This window comes from Hirundo rustica, chromosome 19 (genome assembly GCF_015227805.2).
Source record: "Hirundo rustica isolate bHirRus1 chromosome 19, bHirRus1.pri.v3, whole genome shotgun sequence".
In the NCBI taxonomy this organism is placed as follows: domain Eukaryota; kingdom Metazoa; phylum Chordata; class Aves; order Passeriformes; family Hirundinidae; genus Hirundo; species Hirundo rustica.
This window is the reverse complement of record NC_053468.1, coordinates 11,048,423-11,070,203: the sequence shown is the minus strand read 5'-3', so window position 1 is coordinate 11,070,203 and position 21,781 is coordinate 11,048,423. Positions and strand designations below refer to the sequence as shown.

The 21,781-nt window shown below is 48.0% G+C and overlaps 1 protein-coding gene and 1 pseudogene across 1 annotated transcript in view; one reads left to right on the top strand and one right to left on the bottom strand.

Moving 5' to 3' along the window:
- Positions 1-10,508: 10,508 nt before the first annotated feature.
- LOC120761529 (fibrinogen-like protein 1-like protein) lies at positions 10,509-16,605 on the bottom strand (annotated as a pseudogene).
- Positions 16,606-19,759: 3,154 nt separating this feature from the next.
- BAZ1B (bromodomain adjacent to zinc finger domain 1B) overlaps positions 19,760-21,781 on the top strand; it is a 43,863-nt gene continuing 41,841 nt past the window's right edge. The window contains exon 1 of the mRNA XM_040082858.2: positions 19,760-19,966. Coding sequence (XP_039938792.1) covers positions 19,854-19,966 — 113 coding nt within the window. The 5' untranslated portion in view covers positions 19,760-19,853. The remainder of the gene's footprint in view (positions 19,967-21,781) is intronic.

The window sequence follows — 21,781 nt, the reverse complement described above, 5'->3', positions numbered from 1 at the left end:
TTGCTGATGGACAGCACAAGGCATCTGTGTCTGCAGCCCAGCTCTGGGGCATATGTCTAGACAGTTCTGCAGGGAGGGAGCTGAGACAGAGGCCAGCTGTCACAGAGGTGTCATGTCATGCTGGGAGCTGGGGACTTTTGACAAACCACGTCCCATAGGTGTTATTCTCTTTGATCTCCAGATGACACTAATCTTCCTTTCGATTCATGCTCTGTCCCTTCTGTTTGCTCCCTCCCCCTACTTCAGCTACTTCATTGACGGTCTTGGTTTTGAAAGACAGTTGTCTGCCAAAGAAAGATAGAGCTCCCCTTGGAATGGAGAATGTAAACCCCCTTCTCTCCAAATTATAAGTTTGCAATTAGGGGCTTTCAGGCAAAGATACAGGAATAGGAGTAACAGTTCTTTACTAGGGATATTAAAAAAAAAAAAAAAAAAAAAAAAATCACCAAGCAAGGAAACAAACAAAAAATCCTGGAAAAAACCCTGATAGGGTCAGGGATACGACCTGGCACCCTGTTGGGTCAGGGTGTTGGAAGCCCTCCTGGTAACAGATGTGGTTCTGTGGAGTAGAGATGGTCCTGTAGAAAGTCCAGTGGCAATGAGGTGGGTCCAGTCTTCCTCTGGGAATACAGTGGAAAAACAGGATCCCTTGTGTCCTTCAGTGCCAGTTTTTATCTAGCTGGGAACAGCTGGCTCCTCCCCCACTGTGTGGAGCATCTCCCAATGGGGTGATGGAATGTGTCATGTCATTGGTGGGCCCTAATGGCCCATTATCAGAAGATGTCCCCCTGGAGGATGGAGGGGTGGGTGAAAGAGATAAGAAACACGGCCCCACCTGGTGTTAATGGCTGGGCCATTATCAGAAGGCATCTGCCCCCCTCCCCCTGGAGTTAGAAGGATAACACATCTCCCAAAACCAGCTTTCAACAGATGAAATAGAATACACATTTTTAGGTTACATAATCCAAGACATTGACCTGCAGCAGTTGGTACATCTCCAGGAAGATTTTAACTCCTGGGCAGGTCCAATGAATTGCAGGTGATAAATACCCTGTAGCTGGGAGACTTGGATTACTTTATTTTTCCTCAAGAATAAAATCTTGAGACCTCTTTGTGGAATCTTGAGCAAAGATATGCCACCAGATTGTTACGTGTGGTTGTAGGTTGGTGTCAAATCATTACTCGAGTCCTCTTGATCATAAACGGCCTGTTTTATTGTTTGGAGCCTTCTTATATAAGGAATTCAAACTCCCAGATTGAGACAATAGATTGATCTGGGTCTGAACACCACCCAGCTCCCTGGCCAAGGATACATCTTCATTTACGGTGGTAAGGGATTGGTTGAGGTCTCTGAGTTTAAATCTATCCTACCATTGTTCACCTAGGAACTGGTTTATCAAACTAGAAGAGCCAAATTGGGTTTCTTATTATAGCCAGATTTATCTTCCAGCTACAGAGTAGCTGTACTGTGACACCAGATGGCCACACAATGATTAATGCTGTGAGATAATGTACTCACACAGAGGAGGTGTCTGTAGGGACAGACTTGGAAGTGAAGGGACAGGGCCCAACATGGAGGTGGGAGCAGCATGGCTGGCCAGCAGCATGGTGGTGATGGATGCGTCCTCCCCTCTTTGTCATGGCTCCTTTCCTACAGGGCTTGCAGCTCCAGGGGATACAAGCAGAAATCCAAGACGGGGGACACCATGTTATGGAAAAAAAATCAAGGGCCAGGAGACTTGCTCCTTTTTATGCCTTTATTAGAAAGCCTGGCTTTGGGGGAGAGCTTGAGGAGCTTGCACATGCCCCTGGCTAGTCTCCTTGGCAACGCGGAGGAGGAGGTACAAACAGCTTCCTTTCACAGAGAAGCTGGGACTCCCGCCCCCCTCACAGGCTTCCCCTTGCCGGAGATTCGGTTTCACTTTTTTCGTCAGGAGTCGTCCAGCGATGGGGAACTCCCCCTCAGGTCACGGCAACTAAATAAAGCTGTCTCGGAGGATAGTCTTACTTTTTGCACTAGTTAAAAGCGCGATTTCAGTCCGGGATTCTACTTTGGTTCTCTGCTTTAAGAGTCCCTTGTTCTTGAGCTGTTCCCAGAATTCCAGTGTTCTTTTTATTTGCATATTCAGATGCTATCCTACGAATGGGAGCAGAGATACAGGGAACAAAGTAAATTCTTAATTAACAAACAGAAGTAAGTAAGATGATTAATCAATATTAAAACAGGAATAAGGCAAATTCTTTAAACAGAACTAGCATTAACAATCTTAATGGAATTACTTAACTTAATGGAATTAAGTAACTAAAACATAGGTCATTTGAATAGAACTCGTTTATAACAACCAGTGAAGACCAAGGGATTGAGAATGGGAGTGTATCCAGCATCCTTTGCACCCTGTTTCTTTCTGGTTTGCTGCTGCTGCTGGGCTGTATCCTGCATCCCTGTGAGCTGCATCTTCTGCACCTGGAGCACCAGCTCTTACACAAGCTCAGGTGCAGTGCTCTGAACTATTTGCTGTGGATGGCCTTACACAGATTTACTTCTTTATCATAAAAACATCTTTTTGCCCCTAGACCTATAGAAAAAAAGAAAAACCAAACCAACAAACAAACAAAACAAAACAAAACAAACAAACAAACAAACAAACAAACCTTTTAGGATAAATATGAGAACAAGTAAGCACAGGCTGCTGCATGGTGCCGGGAAAAGGCTGATCAAGAGGTCACAGAACCATTTCTCACCTTGCTTCAGTCCTGCAGGGGCTGTCCCAAAGCTGCAGCTCTCACTACCCTGGGAGCCCCCTACTCCTACTGTGCCCTGGCTCTGCCTTTCCTGCTCAAGAACCCCAAGGGTTACTCAGGAATCCTGATGGTGATGGGCACTTTGTTCCCAGGGCCCCAGGCTGTGGCACGCCAGCTCTACCAGGACCTTGTCCTCCTGCCCACCAGGGTGGGTGCATGGGCCCAGTTTGTGCAACCATTTCCTAGAGCGGTCAGCTGGGTACTGGGGCACAGCCAGTTAGGGTGCAAGTGGTGGTGTACTTCACAGGGATTTGTGGTACAATAGGTGCAAGGACATCCTGCTCAATGTTGTATGGAAAACCACGGTATGAAAAGCCAGTGTCCATACAAGAGACAGAGGAGTCCTGCAACTTTATTCAAATAAAGGGCGAAAGTCCCCCGGGTTTCATGCCCATGGGGTTTTTTCTCTCGAGGTTTTGGAGGATGCAGCCTCCTTTGAGCCTGTCAGGAAAACACCAGACAAAGCAAAACACAGACACCAGAAACCACAAACACCAGAGATTTATGTCCAGAAAGGAGACAGAAGAGTCCCGTTAGTTTATTTGAATAAAGGGAAAGGCCATGGTGATATAGGCAACTTATAACTAAATTTAAATAGATTATAATTTGCTATGTAATCAAGTGTGTTAAAAGCAGATACAAAATCTTACAGATACAAGATCTTTGTCATACAAAATCAGGACCTTGCTCATTTGTTTAAGACTAATAAGTAGAAACCACTACTCAAAAACTAGAAAAAGATAGATTTGTAGTTTAGACTATGCCCAAGAGCCTTAGAGGACAGCAAGAGACCAAGAGGGCCTGCGCAAAAACCAGGTTCATCCGGCAGACACATAGAGAAAACTATTTTACTTTATCCAGTGACTCCCGCCCGAGCACCAGGAGATAATGCGCAAACGCAGATCGGCAAAAAGCTGATTACATACGAAGCAAGAGTAGGCAAGGATAGGTTCTGAATATGTACAGGTGATGTTGAAATGCATGATGTAAGTGTGTGATGTAAGTGTATTTGAACAAGAGCACCTGCCCTGTTTGTGCTTAGCACGTCTTTGGTGGAGCCATCCCCTATGCATCCGGGCACCAAGTAAAGCATACCTACTTCAGAACCTTTAGTTGTAAAATCTTTGTTCCACTTCAATGAGGCATGTTATAAGTACATATTATATTATTGGCTTTTTGCAATTATTAAAAATGAATGTTGTATGTATAATGTTGGAAAACTTTGGTGTATGAATATAGTTTCTTTTATTTCTGCTAGTAACAAAACTTAGAAATGGTAGTGTAATATATATATTTATTTCTTGGACTATAACATGGTATGTAAAATGCTTTTTTGTTCATGTAGCTAACTCAGAGAATGGTACAGATAATCAGGAAATTCATCACATTCTCGGTTTATCCTATCTGGATGAAGATAATGGTGACAGACCCCAAAATGCCAAAGGAAGAATTTATTGATCCTCTGTTATCAGGGAGCAGGGCAACAGGATGGAGCCACAAGGAGAAATACAATGTTGATCTGCAAGATGGAATGGGAGTAGGTGGGGAGCAGTGTGGTTTGAAGCCAAGCAAAAGAACTTCTAAACTCAAAGAAATGTTTGAATAATGCATGAGGGTCTATGAATATGCAATGTGTTGATACATTTAAAGAAGTGTTTTCTGAGTTAGTGCTGTGCTCTTGACTGAATGCCAAGCACCCAGTGGTCATTTTGTCATTTTTAACCCGTGTGCTTTTGTGTCTCATATTGTCTTTTATATTAAACTGTCACCCTGGTTTTTCTGAGTTTGTTAAAGCCTTCTGATTGTTCATAAGATGGTCAGTCTCTTTAGCTTCTGTACAATATTAGGAGCAGTTTTCCCTTTTTCTAACACATGGTAACATAAACAAACCTTTTGTTTTTCATTTCCTGTCCTTTGTTTACATATTTCTAACCTGAAAACAACTGTAACTGATAGTTGGTCTGGCCATTCAGCTGGGAGGTGATAACTCCAGAAGCCAATCCACAACCAGACCCACAAATGTATAAAAAGTAAGAAATAAACAGGCAGGGAGCTCTCAGCCTTGGCTTGGCCTTGGGCTCTCCCTGAGGAGCAATCTGCCCTGCAAATCTCTGGTCTCCGTGTGATTTCTCTGCATGTCGAGACCACATTAAACCTTTTAAATTTTATCAAGAAAGTGAACTTTGTTTTTCACAGGGCATTTCCCCGGGGTTTCTCCAGTTTTTGGAGGATGCAGCCTCCTTTTTTTACTAATTTCATGGCCTCATGTCCCTCTCTCTTTCTCCATTGGCTGAGGTATTTGAGAGGTACAGACTCCCCAAAACACCTAATATCTAAGAACCCCTTCTAAGGTATAACCCACCCCCCCCCCCCTTGTCTTTTTCTTGTGTCAATTAGTGGAATTCCTAATGGAATTTGTGGTTCTTCCCATTGTTTCTTTCATCTCTCAGTATTCAATTTTATTTATCAGCAGACCTAAGTTTGTTTGTAAAGACAAATCTCTCATTCCATTTACCAATCAGTGGAATCCTTCCTATTGTTTCTTTTATCTCTCAGTATCTAGCTTTATTTACCAGCAGATTCACAGTTTGTAAAAACAAGTCACTCATTCCTTTCAACCCTAAACTCCCAGGCACATGTTGCTGTTGCGAGAATGATTTTTGCTTTTATATATTCTTTATATTCTTTACACATATATTCTAGCTCTATTGTTGTATAGTTATATGGTTCTGCCCTAGGGCAGACTTTGTGATGCTTGTATCCCCAGCTGTCTCTTCTGTTTGTGTTGTATATTGGAGCTCTGTACCTTTAAGCCTGGCTCTGAGAGCTTAAGCGGGGAAAGAAGCAGAATGGAACTTGTTTTGGAGAAAACTGCCTGACTCCTCTGCATTCCACTGTGGGACTGTGGTTCATCCGAAGTACAGACCAGACCGGTGGCGGGACAGAGATCTGCTTTGCTTTTAGTTAGTTTTAGCTTGCTGAGGCAGAGAAGCTCCATGGACTTTCTTTTTTTTTTTTTTTTTTTGGTACTGTTTACACCTGCTCCAGACTGAAAAAACCCAGAAGAGCACCAGGAGCTTGCACCTGCGGCTCCCCAGGGCCTAGACCTCCAGAGGGACAGTAAGAGACTGAGCAAGCTGAGCTACCCATAGCAAGGACTTTCTGAATTTACCATCTCGTTTCAGAGCAATGAAAGGTTTTATTGTTTCATATTATTCATTCTTTATGCTTGTGGGCACTTTGTTTGTTAAATAGTTTTTTTCCACTTTTCTCTGAGGAAGTTCTTTCCTGGACCAGCTAGGGGGAGGGGCTGTTTGGGTTTGCTTCCCAGGGGGACCCTGTTCAGAGGTTTTCTCCCAGATTTGCCCTAAAACAGGACAGGTTCCTAGCTAGCCCCAGTACTTTTCCCCATCCTGATAGGCAGAGAGACAAAACACATTCCAAGGCCCCTATCCTATCTTGGTTCTTCCTGGGAACCAAGGCTGAGACCACCTCTTTGAGACATATTTTCATAAACGAAGTTTAGCTACCATCTGAGGAGTTGTGGGTTAGAAAGGGGTTGAACCTAGGAGGAATTGCCTTGCCACATGTGGTCCTAATTGGTGATTTTTGTCAGTGATGCTAATTTGCTAAACTTTTAAAACTGCATTCACCCCATGTGGGGGAGGGCATTTGGGCATTTAGGCATTTTCCATATCTGCCAGTTGGAGGCCTCCAATAAAGACTTTTATATTAGTCCCCTCCAATAAGGGTCTTTATAATAGCTCCTACACTAATATTATCTTGAAAGTGTCTTGTTTCATTTTGAGGTTCTTTAAGGCATCATTGCCTTCTTCCTCTCCCCTTTGGCTGAGGTACTAGGAAGATACAGCCTTCCTGAGCTGCCGAACACATATTCCTCCCCTTGAACCTGTCATTTTTCCCCTAAGTTCAGAAACTCAGGCTTGTGCCAACACATTTGTCCGTTTCAGGGTCAAACTGTCTGGGTTCTGTAACAAACCTGTGTCTTGAAGTTGGTAGAGATATTAAGACCCATTTCAAGAGGTTAACACCCATACCCTCACCCATGGAATTGTTCGTAAAGACATAAGCACGCATTTTTTGTATCAATGCCAAAAACGACATTGGCTGGGATTCTGCCATAATGGTGACTGCGCACCCTCCTTCATCCCAGTCAAACGCACAGATATGCGCTCGCCGCGCCCAGCGTCTCCAAGTGCGGGCAAGGGAGGTAAGGGGAAAGGCGGGGGAGGCGTATGCACCACTGTCTCCAGTGTTAAGACACTTCCCACTCGGACCATTCACGACGTTCTCTGTCAGTCACACTCCTGAGGACAGAGTGTTATAAACGAAAAGCTAGACTTGCCAATACATCAAGCAATTATAGCTAAATTATTAATTTGTTCAATAAAAGTGTGAGCAATCACGGCGCAGGGCACGTTGTGGAGTCTCCACCCCAAGCAACGTGCAAATTTGGTTCTCGAGCAGTAGTCTCTTACACTATTCTAGGCACTTCACTTCCCCAAATTTTTAGTTATTTTCTACTTGCTTTTCTTCATAGTCAGCAGTTGTGGTTTTCAAAGATCTGCCGGGGAGGTGGTCCGAGATGGTCTTCTGATGTCTCTCCAGCCTCCTATTCTTCTTTGTTTAAAATATCTTTTTCTATTAGCATTATTTTTGGTTATATAGTTTGCTTAAACAAGCATATATATTTTTAGTCAGCATACATTTTACAAATCTCCTAACATATCTCAATAAATGTCTTTGTAGGGCCCCCTCACTCAGGTATTACAAAACCCAAAGTCAGCATGTTAAAAATGTCTTTATAAGAGCCTCTTCAGCTCATCTTGGTTTTACTTCCCCTGGTTAAGTGATTACAAATTTTTCTATACTCAAAAAGACAATTTACAAAGGCTAGTTTAAAGCTTATACTACAAAATAGTTAATTACTTGCAAACAATTACAACTTTACTGTCAAAAATAAACTGTTAGCTAAAAGCCTACTGTCTTATAGTTGCCTTGTTAAACCCCACTTCCATGCCTTACTTAGCTAATTTTTAAAATTCTTCTTTACAGTAATCCCATGGTCTCTGTCTGCATTGCTCACAAACACACATACATAAGTGAGTGCTATTTAATTGACATGAATCACAGTCCAATTTCTCACAAGAGACTTTCATTGCTGGGACAAAAGCTACCCCGCAGCGGGCAGCTTCAGAGAGCCAGCGTGTTTTGACTTGACACGCACCACACTCCCACTCAGTCAGACCCGGTTTCATCACCCGGTTCAACTCCAGGTTTCCCTTAGCAGAGACTCAGCTGTCTTAGTTCCAAAAAGCCATTTATTCACAGTGCAGGAACACAGAAACAGCTCGAGGCACCACTCCAAGGAGGACCCCCAACAAAGGAATCCCTGAGTTTTTCTACCCTCAGTCTATTCATGCACAAGTTTCGTTCTTCCTACTGAGGCTTCTGCTCCTGCTCTGTCTCCCAGTGTCCATACAACACATTGATGACACCAGTCTTATTCCCTTTTATCCAAAAGGTCAGCAAGTTTCTGGCTCCTGCACTTTCTCTCAGTGTCCATTCACTTGGCTGGCGTCTCTGTCTTCGTGCCCCTCATTCACCAAAAGGTTGGCAGTTCATGGTGTCTTGTCTCCGGCTCCCACCCACAGCTCAATCTGCATCTCGATCTGCAGAATGAAAACTGACCCATCTGCACCGGATCTGTTCCTCAGCATCCAGCTCAGAGCCCTGTTCCCTTGCCAGACCCAGTGCACGTTCTGCTCTGCCCACAGCTCCTGCTCCATCATCAGCCGAAGCACAGCAACGCTGGAGATCAGGACCCATCATCCGAAGCACTGGACACATGGGAAACTTCACCCACTGCTGCTGGCAGGCACTGGGGCACAGGTACCAGTTAGAGGTGGGTGCACCCACTCCCATTCTAGGGAGGGGGACACAGTTCCAGTTACCTTTCCCCGCAGTCAATGAACTGTGCTTTGCCCAGGCCTCGCTCCCTGCCCAGGCCCTGCGCAGCCCACAGCTCTGCTGCCCACAGGGGGAGAAATTAGCTGAAATAAACCCTGGATCGAGACCATACTGCCTTATGTTTACCTGAGCAGTGATGATGCAAACACACACATGAGCAGTCGGGGTTCTGGGGGGGAACAGTGGAAGATGCTCAGGGGTACCATGTTGAGGCAGGGTTCCATTTGCTGCAGCCCTAAGTCTGTCTTTGCTCTGCTCCATGCCATGGCTGGGGAAGCTGGAATTCCAGCCCTATCCTGCTGCAAGGGCTGGGGGAAGAAGGGTGCCCCTGAGGGGTGTCAGGTTACCAGGAGGGGGGGGTCTATGCCATGGGGATCCATCCCTATGGTGGTGCCTGGCACCTGTCAGCAGCCCAGGACTGGGTGCTGGGAGGTGATGCTCCAATGCCCCCCCAGAGGGTCGGGGAGACCCAGGGCGAGTGGGAATCTTGGATCAGCCCCACAGTTCTCAGCTGGGGCTCCTGGCAGGGGGGGAACAGGGACCACAGAGCATCTGGAGATGAGAGGACACTGCATCATGGCTAGGGCTGTCCAGCCAGGGTGTGGGTGCCATTTGGTGGCCAGGATGCACCAGGACCTGCCTGGCCACACATGGATTTTGGCCAGTGACCAGACAGCCCAAGGGGCTTGGGGACAGCACTACCTCCTCAGTGAGCTGGACCCACATTTGCCCACCCTGCCTGGTGGTGATGTGACTGTGCCCTGTGCCAGGATGGGCACATGGGAGCGGGCACAGCAGGAGCACTGGGTGACACTGCTGTGGGTGCCCAACCTGCCCAGCCTGGGGCTGTGGTGTTCTCCAACAGGGACCAGACAGACCCTCATCCCTAGGGCTCGTCAGTGCTGGGCAAAGCCCTCAGAGCTGCTCATCCTTCCCTGAAGCATCTCCAGCATCAAAAACCAGCAGTTCCTTAATTTAAATGTCACCATGTTTTATTATAATTAATCCCCTATTTGATATTTTTCTTGGAATCCCACAAATCTTTTCATAAGAAACCTGGCCCTGCCCTGTCCTCTTGCTTACTCTATATTGGTCTCTACAGCCTGCCAGAGATGTAAAGCTGGATTTACCGGTGGTTGTTGTTGTTTAGACACAGGATTTTACTGCAGGATTTAACAAGCACTGCCCTGAAAGCCCATGTGGGTGGAAATACCTCTCCAGGTGTACATGTCAAGGCCACATCTTCAGAAATAGAGCTAATTCAGATTTTCTAGGAAATAAGGAATCTTTATGCATCTCCCAACCCCTGATGAGGGGGTGGTGGGAACCCTGAAGATCACCAGCCCTGGAAATGTTCAAAAAACATGTAGATGTGACAACAGGGGACGTGGGCTAATGGTGCACTTGGTAGTGCTGGGGGAATGGTTGGAATCAAACATCTTAAAGGGCTTTTTCCAACCTTAACTATAATTCTAAGAGAAAGAGATTATCTGTGCAGTTCAGAATAAGGACATTTTCTTGTGATGCACATCAAGGCATTGTGTTTCCAAACTATGTTTTATTCACTGGAGCAGAAGTACAGGGATTGCAAGGTGTCAGCCTTGTTATAATGCAATTAAGCCAAAAATAGATCAAAGAGAAGGACCCTGCAAGGGAAACAGAGGAGCTCTGCAAGAGAGATGAAAGACAATCCCATTGGCAGCCCAGGCTATGCCCTACTGCCCCCTGCTCCTCTCTCCCAGCAAAGAGTGGCCTAGGAGGACTCTGCTCCGGCCCCATGCTTGGCACAAGCAGATGGTAAGGTGGCCCTGGCAGTAGGTCATGGGTTTGATGAGGATGGCTGAGGCTCTGCAGTTCCCCTGGCACAGGCTGCCCCATGTCATGCCCCCTTTGAAGTTCAAATGCACAGAGTAACATGCCAAGTACCACCACCCCCAGAGCTGGCAGCACAATTTCCACTATGAGTGTCAAGATCCCAGTCTTTAGCAGAGAACTTCATGTTGTCATACATGGTGGTCACACCCTTGGAGGCTATGGCATCCTCTGCTGACCCTGAGTGCACTCCTACCCTCAGCTGGTAGCCCTGGGATGTTGTGACAGGTAAAAGAATTATAAAAGAAAGGCCTCAACAAATCAGGCGTGCTCTGCTAAATTGCCAAAGTTAGCCTGTCACTTCTAAGTAATTTGCAAGTTCCCACGTGAAAACAATCTTAGTATGAAAACTCGTTAGCATAATAACCTATTCCTGGGTAGAAAAACAAATGCACCTGCAATAACGAGAGACTTGTCCCAGGAGACTCAGTAAAGAAAATACGTAAACAATCCCAGAATAGAGACATTTGATAGACAAGTGGAATATCTTTTATTAGCCAATAGAGTAATTGGCAAGAAAGCTATTAACCAATTAAAGTTGCACGTGAGGTCTGTAAAAACTGTATAAAATGAGTTGTGATAATAAAGAATCAGCTTTTTCCCACGTGAAAATGATGGAGTCTCAGCTAACTTATTACAATACTGGGACTCATCACCCAGGCTGAACAGGTTGTAATCTGCAAACTTCATGTTATTTGAAGCATCCCAGATGACAAACCTGGCCTGGGCGGACCTTCTGCCTGGTGATCTGGTGGATGTACTCGGTGCCCAGCCAGAACTCAGAGTGTACATTCCCAAAGCCATGCTTGTAGGTGCTCCAAGACTCATCCCAGGAGATCACTGAGCTCTGCTGGTTCCTCTGGATGATGGTCCAGCCTGTCTGCCGGACTCATCTCACTGTACACCATGATGGTTTGCTGTCCTGTGGGTTGGATGATGTAGATGCTGCTGGGGCTGCCAGCAGGGACCTTGCTGCTGTCCCTGGACCAGTCTGGGGCAGGACAGAGGAGGATTGAACAAGCCCAAGGTACAGATGTGTGTCTGGTTCTGCAAGACCAAGACATTACCAAGCCCTGCCTGCCCAAAGAACACAGATGAGGTGAATCCCATTGTCACGTGAGCACACAATGCCCGCCTCCTTGTCGTTCCCACAGTTGTGCTCTCCTCACACCTGTGATGAGCACTCACTGAAGAGCCTTTCCATCCCATTGCTAATGTTGTCCAGCCAGACAGTCCATCCCAGATCCTTTCCCAAGATAAACACTGCCCAGGGCTGATACTGTATTCCCCCAGCCATGCTGCTGACACACCACAGGTATCTGTTACGTCCCAGGAGTCATCACACACCATCCTCCACATGTTGCTGTATCAAACCTCTATCCATCCCAAGCACTAGTTGGACCCATTCACCAGTTCTGCAAGTCCTTGGAGGAAAAGAGCTCAAGGAGCTGTCAGTGTGTGAACACAGACACCAAGAACAGGCTTGAGCAGAGGCAGGTCTGAACATGGCTTTAGAAAGGCAAAGTCAACACCAGATTGTGACAAGCAGTTCAGGACGGGATTTAACAGGAGTTAAATTAAAAATGTTATCTGAGTTCTCTAACTCTATCCTTTTTTCTCCCGTATATCCATGTGTAAGCATTGTGATGAGCTTTGTTACTTATCTTCCTGGTGTCATCAGCATCTGCACATTATTGTTCTCTGCCTGCATCTGGCCAGGTTTGTGATGCCACCCCTTGGCACAGAAAGTACAAGCTCACTGCAGGGACACCTGGATGAAACACAAGGATATTTGAGGTTGCCAGTATTAGTAGTAAAATCAAGTTCTCCAGATAAATCCTTGTTATTCCAAACCCAAGGATGGAAAAAAGATGATACAGATATCATCCCATGATCCCAGAGACATTTTCCAAATAGGAACTTCTAACACGCTTTTACTTTCAAGCCAGTGAGTTTTTCATATGCACTCATGGTGAGTGCATAATAATAACACATATGCCAGGACTCATCAGCTCAGCAGAACAGCATTTGTTTTGCAGCACTGCAACACTTGACAGCAGCATCCTGTTCCCTCTGCTGATAGCTTGGAAATACTTTGAGGTCAAGGCTACTTGTCTCATGAAATACCTTCCCAGGTGTTAGGCAGCAAAGTGACTTTTCTTCCTACCATATCCTAATAATTTGTCTATGGCTACAGGCTTGGCAGGTCTTGGCCAGCCACAGTAGCAGCAATTACTGCCCTTTCCAGTTTCCCACACCACAGGGAAGACCCTGCAAGTCCTCTCTTAACTTTCCTCAGGAGGAATTCAACAGCATTGTGGTCCAGCCCCATGGTCCTGCAGTGGCAAGAAGTGATGGGTGGCCTAGGAGAGGCTCTGGTCCCTAGGGAACCTGAAGCAATTCTTCAGCAGCAACATGGACACCACGCCAGTAGGAGGCACCAGGTCCCTCAGCTGGGGTCCTCAAGCTTCCCCAAAAAGCAAAAACTGATGGAATAGCAGCTTGATATTGTCTCCCCTTGGCCAGCACTGAGTGCTGCAGGGAGAGCTGTGGGATTGGGCCCTTGGATAGGTGTCTCTGGCTTCTTTCAATTCCCTAGTCATGGAAACACAGCACATGTAAAGGAGCTTCCCTGCCCATTCCCCAGCCTAAAAAAAGTATGCTAGTGTTAGGCCAGAGCAATTTCTTACCATGTAGAGGATAGCAAAGAGAGGGGAGAAGACCCTTTCCCAAAGGGATCCTTGGGTAGCAAAGGGAAGGTGGTCTGGTGTTACATTAGGTCGTTGGTGGGACATAAACAACAGAATTCACCAAGGGTCATCAACAAACAGCAAAGATTTATTATGGCCACCCCTTTATATAGGGGGTTCAAATTTCCCAGGCTTGGATAGCTGATTGGCCAGGGTCTTGACACCACCCTGCTCCTTAGCCAGTGATATGGCTGCATTCTGGATTGAACATGATTGGCTGAGGTCCCTGTTTGAGTTCAAATCAATCCTATCATTGCTCATCTAGAGACCTGTTCTAAAATGGACAAGGCTCAGCTGAGTTGGATTTTCTGTTATGGCCAGATTTATTTGTCTGGCTTACAGGCCAGCTGAGCTGACAGTCTGGTCAGACGCAAAGGCCACTCTAGGCTCAGAAGCCTGCAGCACCCTACTTTTTGCCCATACGGGTACAAAGGAGCTCCTAGTACATGCAGGATGCCCCATGGCATTTCCCCTTCAAGACACACAACTGCGAGCAAGTGTTTCCTACAAGGAACTTGAGAGGATTGGAGTTGAGCTGTAGAGTAGGGTTTCGCTGCTGCACACTCATGGTGCAGCTGCCTGTGCTGCAGTGTCAGTCCAGAACCCTTGACTCAGGAGCTACCAAAACGTGCTAACAGGGATGATATTACTGGCTTATCCTAGGGTGACTTTATGATTCTTGTATCCCCAGTCCTCTGTTCTGTTTATGCTGGATATTAAGTTCTGCACCTTTAAGACTGGTTCCGAGAGCAAAGGGGGAAAGAAGAAGCGTGCAGGTTTTTTGCAGAAACTGCATTAGTTTCCCCACATTCCTTCTTACGGACTGTGTTGTCTTGCAGCATGAACAGTGGGAGAGAGCTCTCCTTTGCTTTTTAGTTATTTTTAGCTAGCTGAGGCAGAGAAGTTCCCCAGACTGTGGCTTTTCTTTTTCTTGGGACTGATCAGCCCTGCTCTGGACCAAAAACCCAGAAAAACAGTGGGACCTCACACCTGTGGCCCACCAGGGCCTGAGATGCAGCATTTACCAGCACAAGGGGGACTGATAAGAGACTGAGCAATCCCAGCTACACCCCACGAGAAGGACTTTCTCAATCTGCCATCTCTTCACAACAGCGACAGGCTTAATTGTTTATTATTATTCAATTTTTTTTATGCTTCTGAATACTTTGCTTGTTAAATAAACAGGTTTTTTTCCACTTTTCTCCAAGGAAATCTTTTCCCGAACCGTAGGGGGAGGAGCTGCTTGAATCTGCTTTCTAGAAGGACCCCTTTGGAAGTTCCTCCCAAATTTGCCCTAAACCAGAACAGGCTCTGAAAGTGAAACTGTGACCAAAAATATATAAGGATGTATATTTGCATCTGGGATGGCCATGTACTGCCTGAGCAAGACCACCAGCCCAAAAACATGCTCACAGGTATGGAGTAAAGCCAGAGCCTTTTGGTCCAGTTCAAATGTTCACTGATGTTAGAAAGGAACAAGATTCCATCTAGCATCTAGATTAACTTCAGGCTGGAGCAGGAGAGCTGACTGAGACACACCTGGGCATGTCATCACCAGCAGCAAAGAGCATCTGCAGATGTCCCATGGAATCTACAACTGTTGTGTGTGCTATGAGCCAGGAGCTGGGTGGTACTCACTGCCTCACTGGGAGAAGGTCAGTGATGGTAGGGATGTTTGGGAACATTCCCTGGGAGCCTGTTGGTTTCCCACCCCTGGGAGCTCCCCAGGTGCTGCTGTGCTTACCCCACCAGGATCCTGCCTGCCTGGCAGGGACACGATGTCACCTCAGCATCAGGCAGGCAGCCAGTTCCATTGGAACTGGGTATCAGTCAAGGAAAATAGTGTCAGAAATTTTATCGCAGTCTCCTGGGAATATATCAAAGCGGCATCAGGCTTCCAATAAAATGAGTACCATAAGCTGTCCTGCACATAGAAGCAGTAACAGGGTATGGCTTTCTGCAGATGGCAGATGTATCTGGGCCATTCCTAATTAAATCCTCCCTGAAGTCCGCTCTCCATGGCTCTTCCAGCTCCTCCAGGATTAATCAGCTCTCCTTTTTCCTTGAAAGACACAAGGCTGCTTGCAGCTCTAAATGCAAAGCCCTGCAGGAGCTCCACTCTGGGGAGCATCAGTGGGGACAGCAGGGTGGCAGCCTTGGCTACCCACCCTGCTGTGTCCTGCTCCCAAGTCCTGTGTTTTTTATGGAGGCTCTTGCCAGCACAATGTCCACACAGCTGGCACCGAGCCTAGCACTGGGTAGTCCAGCAGGCACTGGGGTGAGGGCAATCTCTGATTTTGGATCCTGGCAGCTACCTGGGGCGAGGGGAGAGGCATGTTATGACCCACTTGGCCAAAGTCGCATTTAGGATCAAACTGACCTTTGGAGCACTTGTAGCAGAGTTGGCTTCTCCTGGTTCACCGGCCCAGAGGAGCACTATGGGGTAACTGGGAAGTCTGAATTGCCATGGGAAGGAAGGGGAAACGGAAATTGCTTGAAAGGTGGAGGAAAGAGTTTTCAAGCACAGATCCCGGGAACAGCTGACAGATCAGGAGGATGCTGTGCCCAGAGATTAGGCACGTTGACTCCCTCCTGTGTGAGTACAGAGAAAATTCACAACCTAGAGAAGGGCTTTGCAAACCACCAGGTCAAACACCTCCAAGTGTGTTTAGAAGCTGCTAGGAACAGCATCAGTGCAGCACTTCCTCAGGTGCCCTCAGGCCACCATGTGTCACCTCTCCCACCACTCACCAGCTCCTCACTCCTCTGGGTCACCAACTCAATCTCGCTCTTAAAACACGCATGTACCAGACTTGCAAACCTGCTTTTGCTTCTGAAGAGGGAAATCTGAGAACATCCCCACGGATGGAGCTTCATCTCCTACCAGTATTCAACTCACTTGTTCAGACAAACCCCCTTAGTTCCACCAGCATTTAATAGGAGTGTAAAGAGTGTAAGGTTATTTCAAGTGAGTCCAAATACTTCTGTTTCTTCTATGTACACTGGTGGTGAAGGTGAGGGAAGATGGGGACTGAGGGGAAGGGCAAGAGCAGTTGAGGGCTGTAAGTGAGGAGCAGGGAGTTTAATGGCGACTTCCATCATGTGCTCCCTGCTGGAATGCTAAAGGCATCAGCCATCACTGAGAAGAGGCAGCCTTACCACTGTAAGGCTTCATGACAGTGAGCTTCATCCTCACAAGGATGCTTTCAGCTGGCTGTGATTAAACCCTTCACACCCGGAGGAGCTGAAGCCAAATGGACCTCGTATCTTCAGGTCCTCTATGGTGATAACTACTTGACAGTGACACCAACCCATTGCTGGAGTTTGCGCCATCAATATGCACCCAGGAATGCCTGCCTGCTGAGCAGAGTTGTTCTCCCCAGCTTTGGCATGTCCCAGAACAGGACAGATCACCAGACCCTGCAAACGTGGGCATTTCCCTCCCCAGCAGAACCAAACTGGTGGGATCCCATGGTGGGATTTTCCTATTCAGGCAACCTCTGTTGCATCTGGAGAACAGCTGCACATACTGTCCAAATACAGGAGTGCCATCTCCTGGGCACTGGGAGACAGTATACAACACCCTCGGAAAACCAAACTAGAGTAACTCAGAGCTCTTGAGGCTGAGAAGCTGCTGCAACAGGCAGGTTCATGAAGAGAAACCCAAACTTTGGGTGGCTTAGCAAGCAGCTGCAGGGTCAATGAACAGCTCTCTGGTGAGTGTGTATTTAACCTGTGCCAGGAACTACACACAATTTCGCAGCCTAAAAAATGACTGGGGGACACCAGACCTTTTACCAGTGCTGTATTGACACTGGAGGGTTGCCATGCCTCAGATCCCAATGGTTTGCTATGGCGGAACAGGCACATGGCTCCATGGTGGATGTGCAGGCACAGCCAGCTCACCCTCCCATCCCTCCCTGTGGTCCTGCCTCCCTCAGCTCCCTGCCCTGCCTCTGGCTCCCCTGAGGCTGCTCTCTGCCCAAGGACTAGCCCTGTGCCTGCTGCCATTCCGCAGAGTCAGACCCCTGATGTGTCCCCAGTGTCAGAGCTACAATGGCCATATTCACTCAACACTGCCTTTCAGCTAGGCATGTTCTTCCCAAATTATACTGCTCCACAGGTCTGTTTCTGCTCCCCATTCTCCCTCGGTTCATTATACTCCAGTTTTCTTCCTCCTCCCCACTTTGCCCTACAGCCCAGAGAGGCAGACATACAACACGTAGAATTTCAGCTCAGGTACTCTATTTTTTGTCAAAATAGCATTGAATGAAACCAAAATCCATGTGAAGTACCACAAGAACCTGTTTCACTAGCTGTGAGCTGATTGTGCTTTCAAGCAACTCCTACAGCACCTTTCAGGGGTAATGGGAATCCTCAACAACCATTCTTACACTCACTGATGGATTTATGGCATTATATATCTGTTCTGGTACTAAACAGAATCACGGAATCATGGGATGGAATAGGCTAGAAAGAACCTTAAAGATCATCTTGTTCCATCCAAATCATGGACAGGGAGACCTTTCATTAAACCAGGTTGCTCCAAGCCCTGTCCAGCCTAACCTTGGACACTTCCAGGGATGGGGCAAAATTTCACTGGGAACTTGTTCCATTGCAGAATACTACTACTACCGACAACAATAATGTAAGACTGAACACTTATGTTACAGCATTACTCTTCTTTTCTGCCTGTTTACAATGCTGTGGAGAATAGAGTGAATTTCTGACACCAGCAGATACTGTGCTCTGTGCTCCATTATCCAACTGTTGTGTTCCAGGGATACTCACAGCACAAACTTCTTCCCAGAATTGCACAACACCTCAAATGAGTGTGCACCCAGGGAAGTTAAGTGCTTTTAATACTTCACCAGCTGAAATGATGGGATCCTCATTCCCATAAAGCAAACTAGTAAACACACAATAATAATCTGATGATTACATCTACAATCCAGAGAATACTGCGTGAGATCCAGTTACGCTCCTGTCTGCTAGGGAAATGAATGTCACCATTAATTCTATTGCTCCAGTGCAGAACTGGTCCCAATTCATATATCGCCTTGGGCCAAATCACACAGCATAAACAGCCCTCCACATGCAGGGGGTAATCTGAGTGTCCATCTGCCTGACACAGGGCATGGTTAGACTGGGTATCGGGAAAAAATTCTTCCCTGTGAGAATGGTGAAGTCCTGGCACAGGTTGCCCAGAGAAGCTGCAGCTGCCCCATCCCTGGAAGTGTACAAGGCAAGGTTGAATGGGACTTGGAGCAACTTGGTCTAGCTGAAGGGATCGCTGCCCATGGTAGGGGGTGGAACAAGATGATCTTTAAGGTCTCTTCCAACTCAAACAATTCTGATTCTAAGCAGTTTTCCACGGCTGCTTCTCACCTTGAAGCAGCCACAACAGGGCTGTATAATGCAGACCTAGTCCTCAGTGTCATGAAGAACACAAACTCAGGACCCCTAAAATATATTTGCACATTAAACACCAATCTGTTTTCCCAATCCCTGGGAAAGATGTATGATCTCACCGCTTCTGCTTTGACTGCTTTAGGCGGGCAGTGCTCGAGCTGCTGCCCCTCCAATCCCTGGTAAACGCTCATGCCACAAAAACTCCCCACAAAACACTTCCTATAAAGAAAAAAAAAACAAAAAGCAACCCACAAACCCACAAAACCCAACCCCCAACTCTCGAATTTTTGTCTTTCCTTCATTCCCAGGAGCAGCACCCACGGGGTGGCCTGGCCTCCCTCCCGACTGCTCCTACAGCCCCCAGGCCGCGACTCCCGCCTCCTCTTCCCCCTCACCCGCCCCGTAGGCCGGCCCACAGGAGCCGCCGCTCCGCTTCCTGGCAGAGCGGAGGGACCCGGCGCCGAGGGGACGCTGAGAAGCCGCATCGGCGGGCCCGGGCTTCCTAAGAGGGCGGCTTTGCCCGCCACACAAACCCCTACAACCCCACAATGCCCCGCGCCAGACGCGGAGGACAAAGCCAAGCGCGCGGCCTCGCCGCGGTACCCGGATAGGCGCGAGGAGGGGCGGTGGCCGAAACGCGCGCTGATTGGTGGCCGCGAGACTGGGGGGGCGGAATGCGCTTGTGATTGGCCGTCGCGCGGAAGGGGGGGGAGGGCGGATAACAGGGGGCCACAAAATGGAGCCGCTCACTGCACCGCCACTTACATAACGCGACCTCTCACCCCGCCGCGCCGGCGGGGCGGGGCAAGGCGGCGCGATCGACCGGCTGCACGACCAATCCGCAGCTGGCGGAGCGGGAGCCCCGCCAATAGGCTTTCGCGCCGCGGCGCGGGGGGGTGGGCGCTGCGGGGCGGGACGGGGGGGTCGGGGTGCGCGCGGGGGGCCGGTCCCGCCGCCTGCCGTGAGGGGGAGCGGAATCTCCCGCCATTTTTCAATCGTCCTGCCCGGGCCCCGCCGGGTCCCACCATGGCGCCGCTACTCGGCCGCAAGCCGTTCCCGCTGGCTAAGCCATTGCCGCCGGGGGAGCCGGGCGAGCGGTTCGTCATCCCCCACACGCAGGAGGCCTTCCGCACTCGCGAGTATCCGCCGCACCGGGGGCGCGGGGGAGATAGGGCGGGTCCCGGGGCGCTGGAGCCGAACAAAGCGGTGGTGGGGCCGGGCGAGGAGCGGGACCATGAGGGGAGCTCGGTGGGCGCTGCCCCGGGCTCGGTAGGGTCGTTGTTCCCTGAGGAGTTCCTGAGAGTGTTCCAGGCGGGCAGGGGAAGCGGGACAGCGGCTCCGCGGGGCTGGAGCGGGCGAAGAGCGGAGCTAACGGGGACCGTCAAAGCGGGCTGTGAGATCTATTCACGCACTCCTGGCGCGGGTGCGGATGTTGGAGTCCCACGGGCTAGCGGCACCCTGGCACCAGAGGCTTCTGCATTCTTTAATTTTTGAAGCATTAAATAGTGGCAGGAGCTCTCCCTGTGTATGTCCCAGGCTTTCGTTCTGAGCATATCCCTTCCTGGGCTGCTTTTGCATAAAAACAAATTTATTTATTTATTTATTTATTTATTTATTTATTTCCCTGCGTATGACATCCCTTGATCGCAGGAAGTGGCCGTGGGCCAGGCTGGTGACTGACAGAGCTGCGCGGCAGCAGAGCCACTATCGGGGTCCGCAGCAGGGCTGAAGGGGCAGGATCTCGGCGCTGTAACGTGCAGACTTGCTGCTTTAGGAGGCTAAGTTGGTGTTTGTGTTACAAGAATCAGAATCTGAGTTGAGAACTAAAGAAGGGCTGTGAGAGGGAATGCATGGATATAGGAAGGAGGTGTTCGCAGTGTGGGAGACAGAGGGGCTTCAGGACTTCCACAGCCCCTGTTTTGAAGAGTGTCTTGTTTCTGCAGTGAGCAGAACAGGCAGAGGAAGCCCCTAGGAAGGATTAGGTGGCTTTTGAAAAGGAAGTGCATCTCTTGAACGCAGGTAGGCATTGTTAATGCACTCAGCCCAGTGTAATAAGATTAGGAAAAGTGTTGGAGACTTGCTTTTTAACTGTGTTTCAAATTAAAGCATTCAGTCTCTGACACCAGTCTGCTCTTTTGGTGTGTGCAAACTGAAAGTGGCTCAGTCATCCACCTGACCAGGCAGTTCTTTCTCTTCCCCTGTGAGGAGTGATCAAAAAGACAAGAGTTTAAGCCTAAATACTACTTTTATAAAAGAAGATGTGGCTTTAAGGGTCATCTGCCTTGTCAAAACAGCACAGAGGAGTTCTGGGGCTCCTTCTGAGAGCACCGTTTTGTTGGGTGGATCTTGTGGGTAGGTGGAAGATGTGTTTCTGCAAACACTTGGGTGATATTAAAATGAAGGGAGAAAATAGTTTCTCATCCTGAGAGGTGAGGGTGTTAGCTGTAGGATCAGAAGGAAAAAAAGAAACCAAGGCAAGCGCTGAGGTTCTGGAGAGATGATCTTGGAGGAAGTACTTCATGGGGTGCTGTGGGAGGCAGCCTAGCATGTTCTAGAAAGTTCATCTTGGCAGACAGACATCATAAGGCTAAAAAGAGAAACCAAGCAATGCTGGGTTTCTGCTTTGCCTTGTCAGTGCATAATATATACTAGGCCAAAAGTGGAACAGAAAATTGCAAGTGAGCCAGTGAGCTGAAGGGAGATGTTACCCAAGGAAGACTTGGAGGGTTTTTTTGGTCACTTCTATTTATCCTAGATAGTGTTGAGGAAGAGTGGCTCTGGAAGATGGGAAGGGCCTACTGAGAGTGTGCCTGGGTCTTTACTTATGCCAAGACCTGGCAGAATTTATTCTCCTGAATTGTTTTCTATCTTGGAAAATTATTGATCAGCTCTTCCCCTAATGACTGTGTAAGTTTTTGTACTGCACAGTTACAGTGAGACATTTGAAAGACGTC